Genomic DNA, 22,204 nt, shown 5'->3' with positions numbered 1-22,204 from the left:
TTTTGGATATTTTACTCCAAAAATCCTACATAGTGCACCTTTAAGGGAACATTACACGTTATAATTTTTCAAACAAAATGGGAACGTTCCGAAACGAGTAACATATAAAACACTAAACATTTGAAGGTTAAAAAAGCTGACAGGTTAAAAAAGTTAAAAACATTTGAAGGTTAATAAACAATGTATAAATTATGTTTTTGGGATAACATTTTGAGAACATTATTAAAGACCAGATAACTTTGAACAAATGTTTCATTAACGTTACTGGAAGAACATTTATTCATAACTGTGAGAGGACCTCAGTACAACTTTAGCTAAAATAAGAATATTTCCTGTTAGCTGGGAAGTGACCCGTCAGAATTGTTGCAGTGTAATGACTGGACCGTAGACCGACGGTTTTCTGTAGCTAGGGTGTGTGTGACATTTTGACGGCTTGTAAGCAGATAAAGAAAGTGGCACTTGTCTTTTTCTCTTCTGCAGGGTGACTGCCGAAGCAGAGAGGAGGCGCTGATCTTAGGGGTGGAGCTGTGTGACAATGGATTCATGCATCATGGTATGATAGCTGTCTGTTTCATTGTCTCTCTTTTCCCCCCCTCTTTGTTTCTGTCTGTCTGATTATGCCTTTTCTTTTTGTTTCTTTGACACTGTGTTGTCTTTTTTTTTTTTTTTTTACTCATCCCAACTGTCATCCAGGATGTTTTAAGCATAAATCAAAGAAATTAAAGTGAGGTTTATACTTTAAAACAACAGCAATGACAAGAATACAATTTGCAAATGGGATAAGAAAAATAGTTAAAATGAAGTACTCGTTATACTAGTAAAAGGGATTTTGATTCACCTGTGACTTTTTTAACTCACCAAAAAAGAGGGTTGCACATTATTTTAAGGTGCATTACGCATTGTTACAAGGTAATTATATATATTTAAGTACTGACTTATGTTAATTAACTACATGCACTTACTATAGGGTAGGATTAAGGTTTGGTTAAGGGTTAGTTGCATGTAATTATGCATAATTTATTTATTGATATTATTATGCTAAATACATGTATCATATGTAACAATTTACCAACCAAAGTTACCAAAGTTTACAGTTACCAAGTTCATATTATTTTTCTCATTTTTAATTATGTACCGATTTGCTCACTGATTTATTTGCTGGTTCGTTTATTGGCTTTGGGTGATGACAAGTGTCATTTTGTGTGACGATTCATACAAACAAACAAACAAACAAACAAACAAACAAACAAACAAAAAACAGCTGTCCTTTACTCAAAAAAGTGATTACACAAAGGAATATGAGACAGGGCACAAAGTGAAGTGAACGAAAAGGATTTTTATGGACTTCAAGGGCAACAATTCCTGCCATTTTAAAGCTTGGAAGAGCCGGTTGAACTTTTATTTGTCCAAAAGAAGAATATCATATACACATAGGATGATTGAGGGTGAGTAAATCATGGGCTAATTTTCATTTTTGGGTGAACTATCCCTTTAAGTGGCTTTAGTTGGTGGTGACAAGTGACTTTTTATGTTTTGAGTGAGACATTAACTCATTCACTCATTAAAAATAGCAATCTTTCCAACTGAAAAAAAAGAGATAAACGAGAATGATTTCTTCACTTAACACTGCTACAAAATAATATCTTAGTTCTTCTTCTTTGTTTAGTTTTTAGGGTGTTTTAATGTAAAACATAACAACACATTTATATTTTGAAGTATATGAGCTAAATTCACATTGCAAAACTTTTCCTCTAACTGGATTCTGCACATTCTCTCTCTTGACAACAGCCTTGACCTTCTCCACAATCCAAGTTTGACTGGCTTGTTGTCATGGCAACTGTTTGTTTGCAGGATTCGGGTCTCATTTTCAGGGCACTTGATGCCAAAGTCCACATCATGCTCGTGTGACTCATTTATAGTCTAACATGGGCTGTTCCTCACAGCCTGCAATTCAGTTTCATACGTGGTAACGACCAACAAATTTATGGCACGTAATAACTAGACTGGCGCTATAATGCTTTGGTCTTGAATGTGATTATGGCATTTATCCATTGAAGCTGATTCACTTGGTTATTTGACCATTAAAACTAATTCAGCGTTATCTAATCTTGCCCATAGAAGTGTGGAGAACACTGGACCTCTTTTTCTCGTTGGGGGTATTTTTACTACAAAAGTGAAGGGATTGTTTGGAGCCCATGTTGCCCTGGTGACAGATTGAAATCCTGGCCTGTTCCTTTTCACAGGACCCACTTTCCATAGAAAAGGCTTCCTCCCTGAAACACTCTGTACAGCTCTTGTCATTCCAGTACATTATGTGTCGCTCTCTTCTGTGTGGTACACTTGTTCAATTTACACATCAATTTGATCCTCATAATAACAAAGACATTTCTATAATGTTGCTTCTTGCTGTGTCACTGCCTTTCCACACGAACACGGGTATTTTCAAAACCGCAGTACTTTTTCTGTAAGGTTTGGCCGTTCGTCTACACGCAAACGCAGTATCAGGTCACTGAAACCAAACTTTTTTGAAAACTCCTGCCAGGGTGAACATTTTTAGAAACTCCAGTTGCAGTGGTGTCGTATGGACAGTGAAACCGGACAGTTGCATCAGAACCGACTACGGCAATACAAAAATGTCCAGACTTCTGATTGGCCAACATGGCTTTACAGTTAGAGCTATTTTCCCACCTGTTGGTTTGGCATGCTCTTGACAGCTCTTCATAACGTGTTTTTCATTTTCATGTGGACGTGGGTTTTTTTGGAGGGAAAAACTCTTTATAAAAATACTTGTCTACGTATGGACTAGGCCTCAGTTATAGGATGACTTTAAAAAAGATGCTGAAATGAATTGAGTAATATAATATAATATAATATAATATAATATAATATAATATAATATAATATAATATAATATAATATAATATAATATAATATAATATAATATACAGAGATGTGACACCACAGGACATGTCATTTCATGTCAGCTATACATGTTACATTTGGCATTACTGAATGAGCATCAGGTATTATATGTTCTAAAACACCTTCCTTTTGTCTTTTCGCAGTTTTGGAAAAAAGTGAATTTAAGGATGAACCTCTTCTGTTCCGCTTCTTCGCCGACGAGGAGATGGAAGGTTCCAACACCAAACACAAGCCCATAAAACATGACCTAAAGATAGTGGAGAATGTCATCGCCAAGTTGCTGCTGGTGAGAGATGTCATCTGTAATAGTCTACAGCTGATGGCACTTACAATAGCGCACGTTGGCGTGAGCCCATGTGGTTTTCATCCACTCGCATGGGGCTTTTCTGCATCGGCACGCACGGGGGGTCTGAACTCGGGCCAGCTCTGACTCTAGAGTCTTCACCAGTAATTACGCTTGACTGTTCCTAAACCAGCCTCTCATTACACTTAAACATGAAGTCAACTGGTTTGACAGTCTGTGCCTGTGAGAGGCTGAAATTCACATTCTAGGAGCGCCTCCAAAGCATGAATCGTAATAAAATATCACTGCATGACACATCAAAAACTAACAGTCATGATAACTGTGCACTCTGATTTCAGATAAAGCCAAGTGAAGGAGGGTATGGCTTCATGCTAGAAGATCGAAACAGAGTACCCATCGTCAAATCAGTGGAGAAAGGTTCCCATGCTGAGGTGCGTGCGTTACCTTTATGTGCGTGGCTTTAAAAAACAGGAATGGGTCATAAGGTTTATATATACAATCCGACACGCCAGGGGTGTCAAAACTTGTCCTGCAGAGAGTTTGAACTAGCTGCTAGTGTTGTATTCGAGACCAGTCTTAACAACATTTTTTGAAGGTGTTGGTCTTGTCTTGTTCTCAACCACATTTGTACTCTGTTTTGTCACGATCTCAGACTTAGAGGACTTTGTTTCAAGACCGGTCAAGACCACAACTGCTGGGCTATTACTTAATTGGTGCATTGACTTATTTATTTATTAACATTTTCAATGTGATTGGATATAAAACTTATTTATTGTGCCAGTGCACAAATGCTCAACAAATTCAAGATATTGTTCCAAAAAAGTGCTTGTATGAGGTCTGTGTTTTTATATTATAACATGATATAATTAAGCAATATCACAAGAACAAGAGAACTGTTTTCACAAATTTGAGCATGACTGCTAACATGATATTGCTTTTATACAAACATAAAACATTATTCTCAACATAATTCATGTATTTGTAATTTACAAATTCAGAAGCATTTTCTGTGCCACCTCTGCAGTGCAGTGGGGAATTTTGTTGATTGGTAAAGCTTTATATAGTGTCTTATTCTAATTATATGTATTGGGAAAAAAAGAAGTAATTTCTCAGGTAATGTGTATATATATAATTTTGAGTCTCACTCTGCCTTAGTCTTGTCTTAGTTTCAACTCCTCAAAGTCTTGGTCATATCGGATAAGATGGTCTTGGCTACAACACTAGTAGTTGCCATACAGGAGCAGGATTGGACACCTCTGTGATATGCTGAAAACTCCCAAAAGTTGTCCCATTGAATTAAAGGACAACTCCGGTGAGAAATTAACCTATGTATAATTAACAGATGGTTACAGAGTAGATCGTTCTCTGGGATGTGTTTTCATGGAAATCGAATGTAAAGAGTTTTATCTCTAAAAACAGATTAGTTTATGACGCTTGTCTATGGGGCACAGGGTAGTGAAATTAAATCGCTAGTTAATACCACTAACAAGGCTCGAAATAGCCTCACACTAACACTGTAGCATAATGAGGGTCCCTACATGCAAACCTGATGGAATCTCAAATGGTCTTTTTCTTATTAAACTGTTTGTACTCTTACAAAGTTCTCAATGCTCTGATTTGCATGTAGGGACCCTCATTATGCTACCGTGTTAGTGTGAGGCTATTTTGAGCCTTGTTAGTGGTATTAACTAGCGATTTAATTTTACTACCCTGTGTCTACCCTGTGCCCCATAGTCTAGCGTTATAAGCTAATCTGTTTTTAGAGATAAAACTCTTTACATTCGATTTTCATGAAAACGCATCCCAGAGAACGATCTACTCGGTAACCATCTGTTAATTACCCCTAGGTTCATTTCTCAACGGAGTTGTCCTTTAACCTGCTGTCCCAATAGAAAACCAATAGCCTGGCAACGCAATCAAAGTTGACAAGATTTGATTAAAATCAGGTTATTCCCCGGTGAAGTCAAAACCGAATGATTTATTAGTAATGAATAATTCCATTAGTTATGTGAGATGTGATGTATATGATATGTGATGTCATATCAGCTACACGATATGAGAGCACACTTTATAATTTCTTGTGTCAAATTTTTTTGGAGTTGCTGATACATTTCCTCCACCCCTACACTTAAAAAAAAAAAAATCAGGTCTCTAATTGAACATTTTCAAGTGACTGATCACATCTAAATTTTTCAGTTGGCCAAATTGAATTTCTGTGAATTAAATTGCATCAATTCACAGAAATTTAATTTGGCCAACTGAAAAATTTAGATGTGATCAGTCACTAGAAAATTTTCAATTGGAGACTTTTTTTTTTACAGTGTACCACGAAATGCTTTCTCTGTCTGGATACATTTAAATACGCAGTAAGCGTGCTTTCCTGTCACCTATCACACATGCACACTTCAATAAGCCGACAGAATGCAGGTTATACGTGACAGGTAAAATCGGGGTAAGGGCCAAAAATCTAGCTGTGTCAATTGGGTAACTCTTTCCCTGCCATTGACTAGTTGACATGTCATTCATGAGAAAACGCTTCCCTGCCATCAAAACACAGGAAAAAGAAGCAGAAACGAGCAATCTTATAAGCAGATGGATATGAAAAATAATATGATCTTCAAAAATAAACAGCATCAAATCAAAACCTAATGTTACCGAGTGAAATGTAAACACAGGAAGTGGTTAGGACTGTGCAGCTTTGGGGTGTTGATGGACTTGATCTACTCCATCTGTGTTTTGCTCATCATGCTTAATCTGATCCAAATGTAGTCTTTCACAAAATTGCAATTTTCTCAGCTTTTTACTCAAAATGTTGCTTTTTTCATATTCAAGTGTTGATAAAAAAGAATGCATAAAACTAGGATAACATTTTTTTCAAAATCAGAGGGTCTGTTTTTTATTTTGATATATTGCATCTTCAGTTATTTATACAACAAAATATTCTGGGGGCCATGACATTTTTGTGAAAATGACAAACAAAAAAACGGGACAGAGTTTATGCTTAAGAAGCATAACCGAGTTAAGAACACGCTTGCACACATGCTCACTATAGTTTTCGATTGGTTTCAGAAGGTGAGCCAAAATATCAGACAGAAGTATAAAAGAAAATGTCCTTAAATGATATACATTTTATATCTTAATACAGCATTAAGCTCTGCATTTAGCTGTTCTAAAATCATTGTAAACCACATCATCATTCATTCAAAATATATCTGGACAGGTTTTATTAAATAAACACACTGCAACAGTTAATCATTTATTGATAAATAATTATTATTTGTGCCAAATAATTTTGCTTTCTCCTATCTTTTTTCTCCTAGTTGAAAGCCTATTCATTTTGCTTTCATATAAGCTTGATTAATTTGCATTTTGCTATTTTATTATATATTAAGCATAATTTTTCTCTGCTGTCTAGACCTGCATTCCATTTTTTAGGGTCATGACCTACCAGTTTTGCCTTCAGCATTTCTACTCAGAAATACATTTTAAAAGCCTAGTCTTTATATTCACAACAATCAAACTCATCTTTCACTTTTAAAAATAAAGATGTTTGGTTTCCAGAAGAACCTTTCAGTGATCAGTTCTTAAAATAACCATTTTCTCTTAGTGTGAAAAACATTTGAATAATCTAATGAACCCCTCTTCACTATAAAGAAGCTTTTGTGCAGTGGAAAGAGTCCATGGATGTTAACGGTTCATCATTGAACCATCAATGCCAATAAAGAACCCTTCTTTTTGTATTTGTAGCTCAGTCTGACAAATTAGGCATTTAAACATCAATTAAATCCTTAAAACATCTCAATTAACACTCTATATTTGAACCTACTTTGTTGTAATTAGCATTTTGATGTGTGCCTATGTAGGCTTATACCAGAAATAGACATCAAATTGAGGTTCCCTTTTTTAGTGCTTTAATCTGTTTGATCTGTTAGATCAGTAAATGTGGTGAAGTGAACTGCTTGGTTCTGATGTAGAGAGAGAGTAATGCTACCCAGATCTGAAATAATTTGTGCGTCACAGTACAAGCACCATACTGCATTGCTTGTGGATCTGCTCTGTGTGTTTTCAATGCAGAGCAGAGTGAAAAAAGAAAAGAAATTGGCAATAAAATCCAGCTGTGCACTTACATAGATGAAGAGCTGTCTCATAAAAATAGCAAAAAAGGTTTGCAACTGAGAGAAAGACTGTGGCTGAGAGAGAGAGGGGGGATATAAGAAAAAGGAAAGAGCTATAATAAAGGAAAGTGAATGAAAAAATGGAAGGAGAAAGCAACAGCAAATAAGAAAAACTGCCCGACCATTTTTTTCTTGATGCAGAGAAAAAACATGATCCGGAAACAGAGGACTGTGCATTTTATTGTTGGAGAAGAATGGTTAGGCTATATTTATAGCAGTCAAGAGACGTGTCCAATCCATTCAGTGAAGCACAGAGTGAATGAATTACATCCACTTGAGAGCTCAGAGTAGGAAGTTGCACATATAGATGAAAGGATTGAAATTTACACCTGTGAAAATGAATACAGATGATTAACCCTGAAACCTAAAAAATAAAATAAAAAAATAAATAAAAATGTATGAATATTGAATTAGAAAAAATACAGTAAAACAGTCATATTGTTAAATGTTATTACAGTTTAAATTACTGTTTCTATGTGAATATTCTTGTGATGGCCAAGCAGAATGTTCAGCAGCCTGTGACATGGGTTAACACTTTTATGTGTCTTTGCTGAATAAACATATTAATTAAAAAACAATCGGACTGACCCAAACTGACTTTTAAACCTTGGTGTATTTCATGCAATACTAAAATGTATCTTTTAAATATAGTTTGGTGCAGTTAAAAGTATTTGTAGTTATTATGATGTTAGCTTAGCAACATGCTAATGCCAGTGTCACATGTTGCTTGTCTTAGATTCAATAAATAGTGGACTTTTAATGAAGACGTAGAACAATAATGCCACATAAGAAATCAACATAATGTTAACAAGAGACACTAAACTGAAAAAACAGGGGGCTTAAGACGGGTGCACACTGTGCGATTTTGCCCACGATTTGGACGTCTGAGACAAATTTTGCAAATCCTAAAAGATTCCTCTGATCCTAGGCTAAAATCTGACGTCTTTGATTGTTAGTTTGCCATGTTCACCGGCAGCCGATTAATGACCACTGCAATTCAATTTTATCTCAGACGAAATTCAGTGTGCACCATTAAATTACAAAGAGGAAGGTACAGTGAACAGATGTATAACTAATTAGAAACTATGACAACAAATGAATGACTAGAACTTAGACAATGGCAAGGATGATGAAAACTAAGACCAAAACAAAACAGAGAACTAAACATGATGTTGAGAGCTTGTTTGATATTTCTGCGTGTCTCTTGTGCAGATGGCTGGTCTGGAAGTGGGGAAAAAGATCTTTGCCATTAATGGGGATCTGGTCTTCTTGAGACCTTTCCAGGAGGTGGAAAACTTCCTAAAGCAGTGCTTCCACAGCAGAGGTCCCCTCAGAGTACTGGTCAGCACCAAACCCAGAGAGTAAGTGGAAAACCTCTTTACTCCTATGATCTAAAGACTTCATAACACCTGAACTATGTTGCTATAAAGCCTGATATCAGTTTAATAAAAATATCCTGTCAGATATACATCCTTTTATTGGTTAGTATTAGCTTGATATTTGCTCAGAATACACAAAACACTTGGAGCAGTGCCTGGAAAACGTTGGTCATATTGATGTCTGTGTGTCTATCTGCTCCACAGGACTGTGAAGATCCCAGATTCCGCAGACGGATTGGGCTTTCAGATCCGAGGGTTCGGCCCATCTGTAGTGCATGCGGTTGGCAGAGGTAAGAGCGAACAGAGAGAAAGGAAGAGAGAAAAACTGGACTGGGCTGGGCTATAGGAAGTTACTTATGCCCTTCATCCTACTGTGTTTTTGAACATCAGCTGGATCACAGCTGGAGTTGTAGGTACAGGACTGAACTTGAGCCAGATCAATTGCAAAACACACACACACACACACACACACACACACACACACACACACACACACACACACACACACACACACACACACACACACACACACACACACACATATAGGCCTATCTATATATAAATAGAAAGACCGGCAAAACTCTCGCTTCCTACTGTGTCTGAGGTGCATTTTTATCAAACATGGTGAGAGATGAATGAAAAAAGAAAACAAATCCAGCTTACACTGTCAAAGAACAGAAGATAGAAGAACAATCTTCGCTTCACACCAATCAGAAGCTACTTGCATTTAGAATGCGTCATAATTTGTGCAAATCCAAATTCTGAATTAATCCAATTTATTAGATTATTTTAGGGGTGAGACACAATTTACGTGAAGGGTTTGAAGTCTAATTCTGGTGAAAGTTAGCAAGAAGGCTAAATTCTCCTATTATTTTCAGCTGATATGTATCATTTTTTGATTATTGGCATTGGCTGCTCAGATGCAGGGCATTTCTTTTGACAGTGCTGAGAACCTGTTCTTTATTAGAAAAAAAATATGATTTCCAGAGTATAAAGCTTAAAGGGGGGGTGAAATGCTGTTTCATGCATACTGAGCTTTTTACACTATTAAAGACTTGGATTCCCATCCTAAACATAAGAAACAAAGTTTCAAAAACTAATGTTGGACGTTTGATGGAGTATTTCTGTGTCAAAAATACTCCTTCCGGTTTCTCACAAGTTTCGGAGAGTTTTTTTTCGAGTATGGGTCGGCTTGACATAGACAGAGCGGAAGGTCCTTGTATGGGTCGTACGGGCTCTTCTCCCGGTAGGGTGCGCGCGCGCGTGACTAGAGCGAGAGAGGAAATGCACGCTCATAAACACTCGCTCAGGTGCAGAACACTTCTGTGGCGCCGCGCTCCACTTTATTCCTATGGGTGACATCAAGCGACTGCAATGCTTCAGCACAGCATTCCGGGAAGGCAGCGCTGCATTTGAACCGATTTGAACGCAGAAATGACGGGAAGCTTCAGTCACGCTTCAGTCGCGTCGCAAAAGTGGATTTCCACGGTCACTGCTGTCACAGGACTTCACAAAATCAACAGTTACCAAAGAAGTGTGTTTTTGACAGAGCGGTCCCAGCGATAAATGTTCACAGTCGTGCGCGGTGAGTAAAACTCCTTCAAATGTCTGTGTTGTTGGCTATCGTCGCGTAAGTAAACATCAGTAAACAACACGATCGTGTATAACGTTAGTTAATTTATCAATGGAGCATGCGATCTATAGCTGACCAATATAGGTGTCAGTTTGTTTATTGTAAAACCACCCAAACATAAACCTAGCGTTCTCACAAAGCGTGCTTCGTCATTCAAATGCGCTAACGGTTACTCCATTGTTGTTCTATGTATAACGTTACACTAGTCTGACGTGCAAAACCATTTTGCTTGCTACTGCTAAGGTTTAGTCCCATACAATAGTCCATAAACCGAATCATGTCCTCATAAACTGCGAGTAAACACACACAAATGTTGACAGGTCACTAAATACAGTACATACCACAGAGACGGACGTCCTGCTGCTGCTTCTCCTGTTCGATTTATTTCATCCTCTGGATCTGATTCTGGATCATATCTGTATTAGCTGAATCTGATCGATAGCCATGGGTTTCTCCACGTTTGAGGACGTCACCACTTTGTGTGCGCTCGTCATTCTTTAACTCCGCCCACACAATACGCCTCCAGGCACTCGTTTTTCCCCCCGGAAAGACTCGGTACAGCCTATATTTCTTTTATAAATATAATAAAACTAAAGACTTTTCGGAGATATGAAGGATGCAATACTACTCTATAGGTACTCAAGATTGACATGAGATTGACTGAAACTGAGTGTTTCACCCCCCCTTTAATAAAATTAATTTAGAACCACTATAGTGAGATGGGCTTTGTAATGACGTCTTTAGTACCCTTTTATGGGTCTTGAGAGAGGAAATGACATTATGGCAAATGGAGGCCTTTCTAAACCATTGTATTTCAACAAAAATATCTTAATTTGTGTTCCGAAGATGAACGGAGGTCTTACGTGTCTGGAACGGTATACAGGTGGGAAATGAATGACAGAATTTTCATTTTTGGGTGAACTAAGATTTTAATATAATTTAAATGGATGAGTTCATGAGTGCATTAAATAAAAATGAACTCCCCCACAGTTGTAAAGAAGGGTTAATGTTGTTTATATGTCTGTGCTGTTTTAAGTATGCTTTAAGACAATATGCTTTATGTGCAAATTCTTAAGGCAACACCATTGTATTTTCTTTGTAAAACTGCATACGGTTTTAAAACCACTGGTGTTTCTAAAGTCACAAACTGCCTTGTAACCAATCAGGTCAACGTGCTGGAGGGCTTTAGCATATCATTACCTATTTTCTGAAGCAGGGGAGTCTCAAGAGAAGCTAGGTTATTCTGGTCTATTTTTCTTCTGATTTGAAAAATCAGGTAGATTTAGCAATACATGATGTATATTGCGATGTTATGATGAAATATATGCTCTCTCTAAAATTCTCTAAAGCATTTCTGAGGATACTGACTGATACTGAAGGCAGACTGAGATGGTAACATGGTTTGTGTAGCAGCATATTATTAGCAGTTTAATAATGTAGTCAAACGAAAGGATAATCATATTAATCACCATTATGTGCCTGACATTGTAAAGAGCACTATTTTGCAGCGTTTATGTCAAACGGCTGTCCTGTCATGTCTAGCACATGGGTGTTTTGTTATTTTGGGCTTGTGCTCGTGTCTCTGTCTGACGCCTCTCCTTTTTATCTGATTAGTGTTTGATTTCTCCCACCTGTTCCCGCTTGATTTCTTCCCTTTATATGCTTCTTGGTTTTGTTTGTCTTTGTCAGATCGTTGTCATGTCTACATCTCCCGTTTCCCTGTGATTCCTGTTGGTATGTTTGAGTTGAGTTTTGTTAATTCTGATTATGTGTCTTCCCCATCTCCCCGTTTATTTTGGTAATCACATTTCTTGCGCACATGAGTCTTCACCTTAGTTTTCTTTAAGTGTACATGACAGTTTACCTCAGTAAAGTTGCTTATTTGTATTTCTGAGCTTGTGCAAGTGGGTGGGGGTGGGGCTAATTTGCATATGGTGTAATTACATTCAAGCTTTTTTAAGAAAAAACTTTAAATATGTAGTTTTGATGATCAAAGAGGATTTTTAAAGGTTAAAATGATTAACTACAGGGGGACTTCAAGACTTCTTTGGTCTAACCATTTTTGTTAACAAGACTATGCTAATTTGTAAACCAGCTTTAGCTGGATTTTGCCAGCAATCAAATCAGCACTAACTAGAATGAACCTTGGAAGCTATGGACATTTATGCTAGCCTAAGCTATTATTTTCAGCAGGGAAATACCATAAGGGTATGAGTTTCTCCTCCCACATTTAGAAGGTCAGCTGCTCCTTCAAGTGATTGCTGTTCATAAGCTCAGTGGGGAGTTATGATAATTATTACCCTGCCTAATGTGCTTTCTTGTTCTTAAAAATTGCTTTTGCCTGAGATTCACTGGCTGCAGAAGTGAGAGAGCGTTTACTCAGGAGAAAGAAAATGCAGCGTAAAGACTTCAGACCATGGAATGTGATTAGAGAAACAGGAGCCTTTTACAGAGGCATGCACTTTCAATACAGAAAGAGATATTCAGTATAAGCTCTGTGTTTGTTTAGGAGATTATGCAAACAATCTATGAATATTTAGTCTCTCCCGTGAAACTTTAAATGTCGGCCTGGCCTTCAGATATCTTTTATAGGAACCACACATCATTTACAGATAAACAGCTCCTGATTTTACTGAGGTGTTTTGCTTTTCTGAAGTTTTTCACATTTATTTCAGTTTACAGTACCACCTGCCGTAATGCAGAAAGTGGCGCCCTTGCCGAGTGGATCTGTCTGTGGATCCTAACCTTGGGGTCAAACTGTTTATGTGATTCGCTTAACTTGCATTCAGATGTGAACTTTTCAAAGGAGAGTAACCACAGAGAAAAATCTTTGCCATTATTTACGCTCTGCTTATACATAGATTTAGTGTCTATGTATGGGTCTGTTTGTAAAAAAGAGATAGGAGAGTTAAGGAGATTTGTGTTGATTTGTGTTTCTGCCTTACTCATTTGTGTATGCACACTCAAAAACATGGCTCTGTTCCAAAACATACAACCTTACGATTAAGTGACCAATTTGGGATGCTTTACATGGACAACAGCTTAGTGTCACACAAATAGTACTCTGCAAAGAGAATCAATAAAGTTAAGTTAGCATTTTGCTAAGCTAATGGCATGACACTGTAGTTAACATAATTTATTACACGGCTCTGTGAAATACTTGATTCTGATTGGTCAATCGCACATTCCAGCGGTACGTTATTTCCAGATAACACCCGCTCATACGGGTACTACAAGTTATCTTGACCGGTACTACTTCTATGCTTAACGCTGGCGCCATCTTGTGGCTTAAACAGCCGTGGGTTACAATGGAAGACTTCAAGGCAGGCTTCCTTTATAACGTTTTTAATATAGATCTTTTTCTTACACAAACGCATCGATTCGAATCAGAAGGCTCTATTAACCCATCGGAGTCGTGTGGAGCACGTTATTTGACGGACAGCTGCATTTTTTATGGACTTCAAACACAACTACAACAACTGCTTGGATTAACGTTAGCCTGGACTTTTTAAATATAACTCCGATTGTATTTGTCTGAAAGAAGAATGTCATATACACCTACGATAACTTGAGGGTGAGTAAATCATAGGCTTGGTTTCATTTTTGGGTGAACTAACCCTTTCAGCATTAATTTTCAACATTTAGCAAGGGCATATGGCAAATCTTCAGCAATAGATAAAGGCTTAAAGCAGGTTGGAACTGTTTTCCTTCGCGGAAGCTTTGCGTGAGAGCTAATAAAATATTTAATCTCGAGACAATATTTTGTGTCTAATAATTATTTATTTGAGACTAGTAGCCGTGTAATAAGCGGGATAATGTACACCCAGCCGTTTTTTATCGCAGAACACACAGATATTGAGTAAAATAATACCACACTGCAGAGGATAATCAGAAATTAGCATGCTGCTAAGCTAACGGCACTATAGTCTCATTTCGGGGGAGGGTTATCTTATCTTATCTTATTATCATACTATCTAAAATTAATTGATCCATTGATGGTGGTGACAATGATAAATATTACATAGAAAAAATAAAAAAAAGGACACTGATTAAAACAATGATGGCGGTATGATGGTGAGAAGAAGTGATGGTAGTGATAATATAATAAATAGTAAATGGGTAATTTTGCTCATGAATACACACACTCACACTTACACTCACCCACACACACCCATACATTTACACACTTTTATTTCACTTCTAGAATTATGTAATTACTCGATTGTCAATTACTGCACTCTTCTGGTTTGTGTGTCTGTGTCAATAAAAAAAAGAAGTAAAAAAAAAGAATGCTATTCTATCTTTAGAATTTGACCAAATTAGATTAGCAAACAACACAATTAAAGGGATAGTTCACTTTAAAATGAATTTTTTTTTTAAGAATGTCAGTAAACAAACAGTTAACTGGAGCCATGGACTTCCATAGTATTTTTTTCCTACTATGGAAGGCAATGGCTCCAGTTAACTGTTTGGTTACTGACATTCTTCAAAAAAATCTTCTCTTGTGATCAGCTAAAGAAAGAAAATCATACAGGTTTGAAAAAACTTGAGGCTGAGTAAAGGATGAAATAATTTTCATTTTAAAGTGAACTATCCCTTTAAGTTGTCCACATTTTCAAATAGCTGTTACCTCTCTTCCTGTTTCTCAAAAGGCACCGTTGCGGCAGTTGCCGGCCTTCACCCAGGCCAGTGCATCATTAAAGTGAATGGTATCAATGTGAGCAAAGAGAGCCATGCCAGCGTCATCGCCCACGTCACGGCCTGCAGGAAGTACCGGCGACCCACACAGGTGAGAGTTCAGGCATCCCTCTGCCCCTCCGTAAGCACTATTCCTGACCTTTCTGAGTAGTAAATCTTTATCTATAAGTGCAAAGCAGAACTCTTTGTGATCTGGTCTAGGTCATTATCCTAAAATAACAGCAATTATGGCACTTTCACGGGATAGAAGAAGGCCAGGAAGCTGGATGGGGGTGTGAAGGATATGGGTTAAGGAATGGGCCAGGCAGGCCTGTGTTGGAGTAATAAAGGACAGGCTTGGCACAGCCGGTGTGCTTGGCACACTGGCTGGACTCTGGTTTCCATCAGGCATGGAAAAAGAAAGAGAAGGGGTGCACACCCTCCTGTTCAGCGGGGATTTGCGGCCCCCCATCAAAAGGAGGCTTGTAACTCAGTTAGTTAAAACAGCGGAGGGAAATGTTGAGGAGAGACCTTGACAGAAGAGGATGTGGGGTGGATGTGCTTTAAAATGTTAAAGGTATAAAGTCATTCTGCGCTTAGGGGAAGTCTTGCTAGTTTCAGCCTGACACGGTTATCATTTTCACATCCAGTGGCACGTTGTTTAAATAACAAATGCAATTTGTTTGCCAATGTGCATGCTGGTCTGACACAAGCTGTGTTAAGGCGCATTGTTGGTGTGTTGCTAATTTGAGGCAACTAAAAACGACCATTGACCAACAAAAAACTGAAGTCAATAGCGCATTATTTTTTTGTGTTATTTAATATTATTAGTAACATGCACCTATAGGCGAGTACACAACGTGTATACACTCTGCTTATTATACACACATTTTTTTTAATATAAAAAATAAATGGATTAGTCTCTAGAGAAGCATTCAGTCTTTCCGCTCGCAAATTTTGCCATGTAAATAGCGAATCCACCATGGAACGAGCACAAATGTTTTTTAAAGGGAATGGGAGATGAGACTCTGATTGGATTATTGCACATTATGCCCAAAGCACAGCCTCATTAAGAGAACAACCCTTTTGGACCATGCGCCTGGTGCACCGACCGTTTTTGTTTTGTTTTTCAGTGTTAAACTAGTAAAAGTGGATTCGGACACACTGTAAGTGCTCCTGCACCATGCGCTCGGATCGTTAAAATAGTTAAAGCTATACTGTGTGATATTTTCCCCCATCTAGCGGTGAAAAGCTATATGACCATTCTGTTCATCTCAATTCTGATTTCGTTTTAACTCCTACGGTGGTCGATTTAGTCTAAGTTTAATATGGCAATCCCTCTCTTCACATTCCACACGGCCATCGAGTGTTAAAACGGAAAGGCGAAGCTTGATTTAATGGGTATGTCCCTCTTTGGCTAATGTACTTTCAAGATGGATGGGCAACATGGCGACCGGCATTCGAACCCCTCACCCGTATGCATTTTCAATGGCATATTATAAACTTATACGAGGATACTTTATTACTTGAAAGAAGTAAATATACATTAATGAGCACATATATTTTTAAGTGTTTTTATCTAAGAATAAATTAAAAAAGTCATACACTGTGTAGCTTTAAAAAACCATTGCAAAATCTGTGTGGGTGAATCGGACTCCAGTTAAATGACTAGATTCTGTCTGCAAAAATTTGTAGAACAGTACCTTGCACCATTAACAAACTTCTTGATGCATCACACATACTGCTGGTAACGGTGTTTAGATGAACATGTACATGTGCTGCTCGCTTTTATCTCAATAACAAAATAAACACACAATAAAAATGACACCTGTTTTTTAATGAAAAAAAAACTCGTCTAGGAACTCTTAATACCCTTCTGAGCTGTATTCCTCACAATCTGGACGGGCCAATCACATCGTGTATAGAGTCGGCGGGCGGGGCCATAATGACGACGGCCGAGTTGCGTTTGCGTGCTTCTAGTAAACACAGAAACTGGCGAACGGCGGCGGTCTTTCAAATCAGCTTTGACTGCGATTCTGGAAGACTTGGAGTTAAACTTTTCTCTGAGAAAAGAACAAAGAACGGCACTGAAGTCACTCTTAAAAAGGGAAGATGTGTTCGGAGTTTAGCCGACCGGATACAGCGAAGTTTAATCTATCAACGAGCTCTGTTTCACCTCCGTTGCTCTGGTTGGTGTGAGGCTATCCTATCGCGTGCAGAGGGAGTTTGAAAGACAACCGTCTATCCCGCCCCTCTGATTGAGATTGTCTATGGTGAGTTTCCAGACCAAACATCTTGATGTGGGTCTGGCTTGTCAGGCTAACGAATTATATCAATTTAAAAAAATGTATTATATGTCTTGATTACACTAAAGCAGCTTAACATTGTTCATGTTTTTACTCACGTCTGGTCTTAATGGAAGAAATGAGGAAATTATAGTTTTAATGGTCGGTCAAAGGTGTTTTTCAGCCGCAAGTGAACTTGAAAGTTTGCTTTGGCACTGCGTTTAAAACTTTTTTTTAAGTTTTGGCCTGATTTTGTTTAAAAATTGTCTCACCAGTTTGTTTTTTGATTTCACTTTAAATATATCAGCCTTAATGGGAAGCCATGTTCACGTTCAGTGAAATCACAAATATGAGGCCTTCATTGAGTGCATGACAGTGCATGTCACAATTAAAGACATCTAAAAAAATCTGGGGAAGCATTCAGTTGCTAATGTGTGCACATTGCACAATAGATTGGCGTCAGGGGGTTTCACAATGCATGACTTACAATAGAAAGAATCACTGACAACTCTGTCTGGTCCGCATTCTATGCTTCACAACCAAACACACGCGAGAAGTGATAAGAACAGTTTTTGCAGAGTTTTCGCTCTATAATTGTTATTAAAAATGATAGCCCACAAGAAGCTTGCAATCCCAATTGTCTGTGCGCTGAAAAAAAGAATAAAGATTATGTAGGAGAAAATGGATTGTGTTCTGCAAAGAGAGTTGGAGGTACAGTAAATAAATTATCATGTTAATGTTTGTAACAATATTTTGAATTTTTAATCATTTTAAACATGTTAAAATACTGATATTATGGTCTTAAACTCCTCTCCGAACTTCCCGCTTCCCTTTATCTTGCCCTCTCATTGGCTTTAGGTCACCACCGATGTATTTTTCAGTCAGAACACATTTTACACAGCAGGATTTTGAATCGCCGACAGGTCCAGATATTTAGCATGCCAAATATCTCACAGGCGTCAGCGACTCATCTGCGATTCTCTCAGATCACGTCTTTGATATGAAAACATGAGCTGCTCAGAGGTTGATTTGTCATAACTTTGTTCTCAGTTAGATTTTATTCAAGTATTAATACTTTTTCACTTTAAATTCCTTTGGGGAAATACAACTATACACAAGTAGGCAATTTTGACAAAGTGTCTAGAGCTATAAAGTCTAGATAGCATTGCTCAGATCATTTGTTTGCTGATAAATGTTTAAGTCTCTGATATTTGATTGCAGACTTTGGTAGATTGGAATCATATGTTTGAGACATTGTTGAAATCTCTTGTGAAACTACAAGAGAAACATAGTAGATTAATAGGGTTTTTTTTCTTAGAGGAATTTTCTTTTTTTCCTGTTTTATATCGAGCATTGTTGATTTCTAGGGAAAAAAGAGGTTTTAGCTTTGTGTGGCCTGTAGGAGTATGTGATCAACTTGCAATCATTGCTCTGAAAGCAAGTCTGAAAAGGTTGTTTTGTTGTGTTCCTTATTGCAGCAAGACTCCATTAAATGGGTGTATAACAACAGCGAGAGCGCACAGGAAGACCACCAGAGAACCAATCAGAAGCCCGCTGCCGGGGAGAACGGAGATGTGTTTGACTGTAAAGTTGAAGGTGCAGTTACACACACTAGTACAATCACATACTGCATACACAACAACAAACGTTTTCCTCCTCCCACACTAGCCTTGTTTAGTCTTTTTCTTTCTCCTCGGAGAAACTAACTTTACAAGTCTCCCTTTAGTAGTCTCATGCAGAATTCACAGGACATGGAAACAACTCATGGTTTATTGACAGTTGTCTTTTGAACAAAATGCAGTCAATATGTTGTCACAGCTTATTATTTTTAGGGCTGTCAAGTGATGAAAAAAATGTTTGTGCAGTAAATTACATGATTTGCCAATAAATGTATTTAATTAGTTGCAAATTAATTGCACATCAAATTACCCCAAAAGATAATTTAGTCATTAATGTGATGAATGAGAAAAGCATCATTAAGTCATATAATTATTTTTTTAGATTTTTATTTTATTTGAATTAGGTCTGCCAAATCGATTAATCACATCCAAAACAAAAGTTTGTGTTTACATATGTGTGTGTACTGTGTATGAATATATATATATATATATATATATATATATATATATATATATATATATATATATATATATATATATATATATATATATTCAAAAATTATTTTTGAATTTGGTGCCTTCTAGACTGAGAAAATGTTTTTGTCTCATGGGGATGAAAGACTACAACTCCCAGAATGCTTCGCTGCCCTGTGAGGCCATTCCCAACTTGATTACGGTGACTGAGTTGAAGACACTACAATTAAAAACTGAACGTGTCTGTTCAATATAATGAGTGAGTCACCGCGTAAGTGTCACAGCACTGAGCACTAACTGCAGGAGTCAGATAAATGAGCTGATGAGCTCTCGTGATGAGAGCTGAGGTAATCGTGACTACACATCGGCATACATTCACAACGCGAGTTCAGTCTGGCGCGTTTCAGTTCATGCCTTTGCAAGCTTAACTTTCATAGAAATTAATTTGAGAAGTTAAAAGACTTTGCTCACCATAGCTCCATTTAAATGAGTGCCTGCAGCTGCGAGCTGAGCTCTGAGTGTGATCTCCCATCCCCCATGCTCGGGTTCAAAACATGCGGAAATGGCTCCCTCTGCTGACTGTAGTCTTTAGCCTTTGGCCAAACATTCCTCCTATGATGTAAATATCGTCAATTTGCATCATTTGAGGATTTTTTCCAGAAATAAAATGCATAAATCTCATGTCTCAGGAGGATATGAGGGGGGAAGGCACAATTATTTGACTATACTCCAGGGTCTCTACTGATACAAAGCCATAGCTAATCACTGAAGTAACCCTTTAAGGGACCTAATAAAATATAAATGGGGATTTATTAGTATAGTTGTGGTGTTCTTCTGTGACAATAAAAAGCAATAAACATTTGAAGAGCTATTTAGTATTTTGTTATCAAGCAGGAAATAGATTGATGGCCCCTGGATGAGCTCCAGCCATCTAAAGATTGGCCTTGGATTATTACATGTAGTCTCTTTTGATCTGATCAGACTGGTAACATTGAAACAACTGGTGTGTGTGTGTGTTCAACAGAAGTCATGGACAAGTTCAACACTATCGCTATAATAGATGGGAAAAAAGATCACGTTAGCCTGACAGTGGATAACGTGTATCTGGAGTATGGCGTCATGTACGAGTATGACAGCACGGCCGGGATGAAGTGTCACGTCTTGGAGAAAATGATGGAACCGAAAGGCTTTTTCAGCCTCACGGCCAAGGTAGAGTCACATGGGTTCCCGCAGACACACACCAACCATTATCTCTGCTGTAGAGCACCAGTAAATTAATTCATACAGGAGCAGAAGAGACGACAGGGATTGTCTTATACATTTGTGAGGGCCTCTTCACAGTTCACACATAACACACAGCCGCTGATAGAAGCTGACAGCTGAGTATATTAAACCAAGTGTGTGTGACAAATAAAAAAAGGTCTTTACGACCCCCTGCTGCGGAATAAGAGGATAAACACTTTAAATCACAGAGTGTCGCTGTGTGGAGGCCAAGGAAGGGACTCTATTGTTCTTACAGATCGATATTTCTGCTAATTTTAACTCACTTTGTCAGCATTTGCATTGTCCCCAACACATTTATAATTATTTTATTGTTTATTTTTAATCAAAGTTTATGATTTTCAGAATTATTAATACAAAACGTGTCATTAAATGTTAAGATTTACTTAAAAAAAAACGCTATAATGTAGCTGTTACATCTAGAAAACACATTCACTGAAAAACGATGCAGATGTATAGCTGTATTTTAAACCATTAATTATGTTTTTTGAATACTCCAGTCTTCAGTGTTACATGATCCTTCAAAAATCATTCAAATATGCTGATGCATTTCATGTTAGGTTATTGTCAATGTTAAAAACAGTTGTGCTGCTTAATATTTTTGTGGAAACCGTGATACATTATTTCAGGATTCTAAACTTTTGAACAGAATAATTATGATGTTATGCTGTTATATAAACACATTTGCCAATCTTTTTTTCTTTATCTCTATGACAATCGTTTATTTCACAGTATAATACAGCATATAATCTTGATCGTTGCTGTTTTTGCATTCAGCCGTTCTCTAAGTTTTGCGAGTGTTACAAGTTTCATGTGCAGTGCGTTTTAGCAAAGGAGAGCAAGAGAAAGATACTGTTTTGTGAAATCTGCTGTTGATTATTAATGTTTGCTTGAATATGTTTAGCATTTCATACAGCATCCTGTGTGATCTCAGCTGTTCTGAATATCACACTTGTTTACAAATGAACGGCATATTTCCTTTCCCCAAAAGTTGATTTCTGAGATTTACAATCTGCGTTAATGAACCAGCAGCTTGTCATGCAAGACTGTTCAGCGTTCAGCAGTGGGGGCATCACAGCTTAACAGTGACATCTCAGAAAGGCACCTAATGGGACTCTGATGTATTGACATGTTCTACATATTAAGGCTCTTTTGTTTTTAATTCCCTTAACTGCCAGCAATTGCTGTCTTATTACAAACATCTGCTTGGGTAGGTCTGCACTTCCTCTGAGAACGCTCTCTTCAGATGAATTTTCATATTTCAGTGCTGTTCGGCGATTACATGCAATTGTTATGGTCTCAGTGTGATCTTAAATTTCTTTTCTCCTTCACAGTCTCACAGGGAGAGTCTTCACTCTCTTATGAGAAAGTACTTCTACCAGCGTGTGTGTAATGTTCACTCTGATTGGTGCTGTACTTTGGTTTTATTTTTTATTCTTTTATAATATTACACAT

At 37.6% G+C, this 22,204-nt stretch overlaps 1 protein-coding gene across 1 annotated transcript in view; it reads left to right on the top strand.

The window, feature by feature from the left end:
• Positions 1 to 22,204, top strand: part of prex2 (phosphatidylinositol-3,4,5-trisphosphate-dependent Rac exchange factor 2) — a 207,234-nt gene that overhangs the window by 92,814 nt on the left and 92,216 nt on the right. The window contains exons 15-22 of the mRNA XM_067434938.1: positions 481 to 553; positions 3,066 to 3,208; positions 3,565 to 3,657; positions 8,614 to 8,762; positions 8,985 to 9,070; positions 15,066 to 15,202; positions 18,854 to 18,971; positions 20,493 to 20,677. Coding sequence (XP_067291039.1) covers positions 481 to 553; positions 3,066 to 3,208; positions 3,565 to 3,657; positions 8,614 to 8,762; positions 8,985 to 9,070; positions 15,066 to 15,202; positions 18,854 to 18,971; positions 20,493 to 20,677 — 984 coding nt within the window. The remainder of the gene's footprint in view (positions 1 to 480; positions 554 to 3,065; positions 3,209 to 3,564; positions 3,658 to 8,613; positions 8,763 to 8,984; positions 9,071 to 15,065; positions 15,203 to 18,853; positions 18,972 to 20,492; positions 20,678 to 22,204) is intronic.

The sequence above is a fragment of the Pseudorasbora parva genome, chromosome 24 (assembly GCF_024679245.1).
Source record: "Pseudorasbora parva isolate DD20220531a chromosome 24, ASM2467924v1, whole genome shotgun sequence".
NCBI lineage: Eukaryota > Metazoa > Chordata > Actinopteri > Cypriniformes > Gobionidae > Pseudorasbora > Pseudorasbora parva.
Note: the sequence above shows the minus strand (reverse complement) of the source record. Positions and strands in the feature narration are given on the sequence as shown.